This window comes from Calliphora vicina, chromosome 2 (genome assembly GCF_958450345.1).
Source record: "Calliphora vicina chromosome 2, idCalVici1.1, whole genome shotgun sequence".
Lineage (NCBI taxonomy): Eukaryota > Metazoa > Arthropoda > Insecta > Diptera > Calliphoridae > Calliphora > Calliphora vicina.
This window is the reverse complement of record NC_088781.1, coordinates 62,198,856-62,205,280: the sequence shown is the minus strand read 5'-3', so window position 1 is coordinate 62,205,280 and position 6,425 is coordinate 62,198,856. Positions and strand designations below refer to the sequence as shown.

General features: G+C 36.0%; 1 protein-coding gene across 1 annotated transcript; it reads left to right on the top strand.

The window, feature by feature from the left end:
• Positions 1–580: 580 nt before the first annotated feature.
• LOC135950508 (uncharacterized) lies at positions 581–5,839 on the top strand. Its single transcript, XM_065500044.1, has one exon. It carries the CDS (start codon positions 581–583, stop codon positions 5,837–5,839), a length of 5,259 nt encoding a protein of 1,752 aa, XP_065356116.1.
• Positions 5,840–6,425: the final 586 nt, after the last annotated feature.

The window sequence follows — 6,425 nt, the reverse complement described above, 5'->3', positions numbered from 1 at the left end:
TAGACATTGAGTGAAAAATATTCTGATTGAGAATATCATTATCATCAACAAATTAAGTTGTGCATTTACTTGTTGCTGCTTTCATCATCGTCGTTCTTCAAAAATATTTGTAAGCAGAAGATCATTATTATCAACAAATTAAGTTGTGCATTTGTTTGTCGGTACAAGCACTAGCTAGCCACCAAACTCTGTTGCTGTATTTTGTATTCATCAACATAATCATCATTTGGATTTTTCGGTATTCATCTAACAACAATAAAACTTCATCTCATCGTTATTGTATTCTTTCATCAACATTTGAAACTCTTCGTTGCTATTTCTTTTTTTGAGACAATTTAAGGTTCATGTAAGTAATTGAACATCAAAAACATACACACATACTAATATTAAATCTACCAAAAATATTTACCGGTTCATCTGTGTTGGGTAATTAAAGCAACTTACTAGTGTTGATACATTTTCGGCCTGTATGGTACTTTTACTTATCAATTAGTGTTGCGTTTGGATGTAATAGTAAATTTTCGTGCCTTTTTTTAATTTGGTTATAAATTTTCTACAAGTTAGCTACTTTTTAATAAAAATGGCTAATGAGGACGAAACTGCAGCTAAATTGAAGTCTGACTTGTCTTCCTTAAAATCTCAAAGGACAACTATGAAGCGTACTATTTCTAATTTAAAAACTAAAATAGAAAAGGAAGGATCATCTGCTGATTATACAATAATCGAATGTCGTTTACAAATGCTGGAGTCGTACTTTAAGCAGGTGAGCCATATTCAAACCCAAATTGAACGTTTAGACCCTTCAGATGAAGGCCGTACTGATTTAGAGGAAATTTTTATCGCAAGCAAAAGTTATATGGTAGATTTGTTAAATAAGAAGCGACGTTCTAGTGATGTAGATCAAAGTTTTTTAAATACAACTTCATCATTTTCGCATCAAAATCGCCTTCCAAAATTAAAACTACCCACTTTCGATGGAAAATATTGTGAATACTCACGGTTTATTACAACATTCAAAATGTTAGTTCACGATGAAACTTGCATTCCTACTATTGACAAATTTAATTACCTGTTGAACTGCCTTAGTGGCCAAGCACTTGCACTAATTGAGCCCTTGCAAGTAATAGAAGAAAATTATCAAAAGGCTTTAGACAGCTTAAGAAACAGATACGACAACAAATCTTTAATTTTCATCGATAATGTTAACACTTTATTTTCGATTTCGCCCATAAATAAACCAAGTTCTACGGGTTTGCGTGCTATATTGGACAATGTTGCTGCTATTCGAAGTTCTTTATTATCTTTGGGTTCAGAACTTGATGTTATGAATGCAATTATTATACACATTGTTTTGTCAAAAATCGATTCGGAATCCAAAGCTGTTTATGATGAGAAACAAGATTTCAACAAGTTACCATCATGGGATGACTGCTATTCCATTCTTAGTCGTCGCTGTCAATTCCTTGAAAGCCGAAGTGCTGAAGCCGACTCCTTTCGTGATCCAGAACCGAAACTTAAGCCAAAATTTAGACGTCCAGGTTTATCGCTCGTTACATCAAATATTTTCTGTGAGTATTGCCAAAGCAAAGACCATTTTGTAGGAAATTGTGCTTCATACTTAGCGTTACCTGTGCCCCGTCGTTTTGATTTTGTTAAATCCTCTAATCTTTGCATCAATTGTCTTCGTAAAGGCCATATGGTGTCAAAGTGTATTTCAAAATCACGATGCCGAACTTGTCGTGTTTCTCATCACACATCATTGCATAATCAAAGTTCGCAAACTTCAGATTCATCAAATTCATCGTTACAACGTCATACATTTTCGAATCCATCGTTTCAACAGCGTTCATCATCGGCACAGTCTTCCACATCATCGATTCAACCGTCGTCTTCGATTCAATCAACTTCAAACCAGCAAACATCATCGTCCAGACAAACAACTGGTTCAGCAGCCATCCATTTAACAACAAATTCATCATTCGTTACTCGCACTCATCGTCGAGTTTTGCTCCCTACAGCTATTGTTTTAGTTAGAGATAAATTTGGAACATTACAGCCTCTAAGAGCTCTTTTAGATTCGTGCTCAGAAATTAATTTAATTACCCAAGAAACTGCCAATCGACTTCGTCTCAGTCAAACCAGGTCCATTCAAGATATAGCTGGAGTCTCGGATATTCGTACACAATTAAGATATAAAGTCGCCGCAACGGTTAAATCTCGTATATCAGAATTTGAATTCACATCAATATTCTCCGTCACTAAATCAATTTCATCTCAACAACCAGCCGAACGCGTAAATATTAGTAATTGGAATATTCCTTCAGATGTGGAGCTGGCAGATCCTGAATTTTATTTACCTCAGCGCATTGATTTACTTCTTAGCTCCGAGATTTTCTTCGATCTTCTACTTGATGGCAAGGTTATTCTTGGAGAAGAGCTCCCCTGTCTCATTAACACCAAACTTGGATGGATAATAGGAGGCAAGGTTGATTCTCAGACACCAAATAAAATTTTGTCCTGCAATGTCATTACCTACCAAGATTTAGATACGATGCTAAAGGCATTTTGGGAAATTGAAGAATTTGCCCAAAATAAATCGTTGATGACGGAAGAGGAAAATCAATGTGAGTCCCATTTCATTAAAAATACAGTTTTCGATGAAACTGGTAGAGTCAAGGTTCGTTTGCCATTTAAGTTCCCAGTCGAACAACTTGGTAGCTCTTTTGAAACCGCTCATCGTCGTTTTATTTACCTTGAGAAGCGCCTTCAAAAGGACGAAATGATAAACAAAATGTACATCGAATTTATGCAAGAATATATTTCACTCGGACACATGTCTTTAGTCAGCTACGATGTTTTGAATAAACCCCATTATGTGATACCTCATCATTCAATCTTGCGTCCCCAAAGCTCATCAACCAAACTGAGAGTGGTGTTTGACGCTTCAGCTCATACATCCACAAACAAATCATTGAATGAAATATTAATGGTCGGACCAACCATCCAGCAAGAACTAATCATCGCAATTCTTTGTTTTCGTTTTCATAAATTCGCTATGTCAGCAGACATTTGTAAAATGTACAGACAATTTTTGGTGCATGAAGAGGATAGAAATTTCCAACTAGTCCTCTGGAGGGACAACGGCAATAGTCCATTAGATTTATATCAGCTCAACACTGTAACATATGGTACATCAGCTGCACCGTTTCTCGCCATACGTAGTCTTTCATTCATCGCTGACACATACAAACAAGAATTTCCCATTGGGTCTCACGTTCTCAAGCAAGACTTTTACGTAGACGACCTTCTTACTGGATCATCAACTCTCACTGAACTGCTAATAAAAAAGACTGAAATTACACAAATTCTAGATAGAGCAGGATTAAAACTATCAAAGTGGAGTTCCAATTATTCACAAATATCACATTCCAATGAAGATTTGCTCCTAAAAACAAGTAATGAAAATATTACCAAGGCTCTTGGAATGTATTGGAAGCCTGATAAAGACGTATTTTGTTTTCAATTCGAATTATCAATTATTGAAGTACCTACAAAGCGTTTGGTGTTAGGGGTAGTTGCAAGAATTTTTGATGTCCTTGGTTTGTTAAGCCCAGTTGTAGTTTCTTGCAAAATCCTCATACAAGAAATGTGGAAGCAGCAAATTGGTTGGGACATACCTTTAAATGAACAACTACAAAATCGTTGGCTTCAAATCGAAAAAACCTTACCACACATTAACCAAATAGAAATACCCAGATTTGTTGGTTTATCTCCAGACACGAATTTTGACATCCATGGTTTTTCGGACGCCTCACAGTTAGCTTATGGCTGTTGTTTGTATATTCGTGTACGTGTTCCCAATGGTTTTCAAGTAAATCTACTTATTGCTAAGTCTAAGGTTGCTCCTGTCGTCCAACAATCACTGCCCAGATTGGAGTTATGCGCTGCTCTCTTACTGAGTCGCACATGGGCCAAAATTAAAGATAAGTTTCAGAACTATATGTATCAAATATTTTTCTGGTCAGATTCTAAAATAGTATTAAATTGGCTTAAAAATCATTCGTCTTCGTATGTGTGTTTCGTCGCCAATAGAGTATCAGAAATTCAGAATACAACCAACAATATACCTTGGCGTCATGTACCATCGAAGGAAAACCCGGCGGATATCGTATCTCGCGGTTGTCTCGCAAATGAACTTGCTTCTACAAGTTGGTTCAGAGGTCCAGACTTTCTCATGCTAAATGAAAAAGATTGGCCTAAAAGCACCATATCTACTACCAAACTTCCTTCGTCAGATATCAGAAAAACATCGTTTAAAACAACCATTGTCGCTAATTCAATCATTTCTGAAATCATCAAAAATCAATCATCGTTTCTTCGAATACTGCACATCATCGTTTATATTCATCGTCTATTTCACAAACCAAAACGAAATTCATTCATAACTTCCGAAGAACTACAATTGTCGTTTTGGAAAATTGTACACGACATTCAACAATCTTCGTTTAGAGATGAAATTTGTCACTTACAAAAAGGTATTACTTTACAACCCGCACTGCAAAAATTATCGCCATTTCTTCAAGACATGCCCAGTTATAAAACAACATTACCGATACTCAGAGTTGGTGGCAGGCTAGCAAATGCATCATTATCGTTCAACACAAAGTTTCCAGCATTACTCCCAAAAGATCATCGTTTTACAACCCTTTACATCAAGCATCTTCACTTAAAACATCTTCATGCAGGACCTAAAGCTCTTCTTGGAATCCTTCGTCAACAAGTTTGGGTCACAAACGCTCGAGATATAGTAAGAAAAATAGTACGAAATTGCATCCACTGCTTCAAATACAAACCTCGGCTATTACAACAAATTATGGGTGACCTACCAGCCGATCGTCTCAAGGCTCAACGTCCTTTTTTTATTTGTGGTGTAGACTTCTGTGGTCCATTTTACACGTCTTATAGGATCAGAGGAAAACCGCCATACAAAACATACGTGGCTATTTTCGTTTGTTTTGCCTCAAAGGCTATCCACATTGAACTCGTTTCGGATCTGTCTACTAATTGCTTTATTTTGTGTTTGAAGAGATTTATAGGTAGACGTGGAATACCTCATCGTTTATATTGTGACAACGCCACAAATTTTGTTGGCGCCAACGCAAGGCTCAACGAATTTAAACAGCGTTTCTTCGATAAAGATAACACCAAAGCTATAATGGAGTATAGTGAAATTACTGGATTCCAATTCAAGTTTATTCCGCCACGATCACCCCATTTCGGTGGACTTTGGGAGTCCGCAGTAAAATCCACCAAAACCATTTTAGTCAAAAATATGTCTAACGCTGGTGTTACATATGAAGAGCTGCAAACAATTCTTGTTGAAGTGGAAGCCATCTTGAATTCACGCCCTATAGCACCCAGATCGGATGATCCGAATGATGGAGAAGCTTTAACGCCAGGACACATGCTAATTGGTTCCTCGTTACTTGCTTTGCCTGACGAAAATTTAGAAAACCACAAAACCATCAGTTATTTAAAGCATTGGCAAATGGTTACATACTTGAAGCAGCAGTTTTGGACACAATGGGTACGTGACTACGTCCTCACACTACAACAAAAAGCTAAATGGTTCAAGTCATCTCAAAATATTCAAATAGGCAGATTGGTAATCGTTCATGAGGATAATATACCTCCACAACAGTGGCTCCTCGCTCGTATCGTAAAAGTAATTCCTGGTCGTGACGAAAAAATTCGAGTGGTAGACGTCCAAACATCAAAAGGCATTCTTAGAAGATCTATACACAAAATTGCTCCCTTACCAATAGACGAAACTAATTGAAAACTATTTTCAATGGCGGGGAGTATGTTCGGTCACAATCATATTTAATAATTTTATTTAATTACTTAATATTATATATATTTCATTTTATAATTTAATTCGTTTTACGTTTATCAATTCATTCCTTTAAATTTCATTCAATATTATACTTTATTTAAGAATTTGGTACAAAACAAACTAATAATAACTCTTTTAGTTGACACTCTCTTTATTTATCGCTCTATTTTACTTTTTATAATTTTGTAACTGTAAATAGATACTTGCAAAATTCTTTAACTATAACAAGTAACTTTTATATTTTCTTTACACATTCTTTTTGTGACCATTAAAGAGATCAAACCAAAAAACGCATCGTCTTTTTATTTTTTTGATTAATCAGATATTATTTCCCATAGCAGATCTGTTTTATGTTTTCATCTTATTCGAGAACACGTTCTCCGAGAACTGTCGGATTTGAATCTACTTTAATTTGTCTCGTATGTCCGCATAGGTATTATCTCCTTTTTGCAGAAATGATCATAGCATCGTTTCTCTCCTGACTCTTTGGGGATTTTCTCTTTCGCTGTACTGCCTTCAAAATATTGAG

What these genes read in the sequence shown, in the direction of transcription:
- LOC135950508 (XM_065500044.1), top strand. Translation starts at nt 581, where the DNA reads ATGGCTAATGAGGACGAAACTGCAGCTAAATTGAAGTCTGACTTGTCT.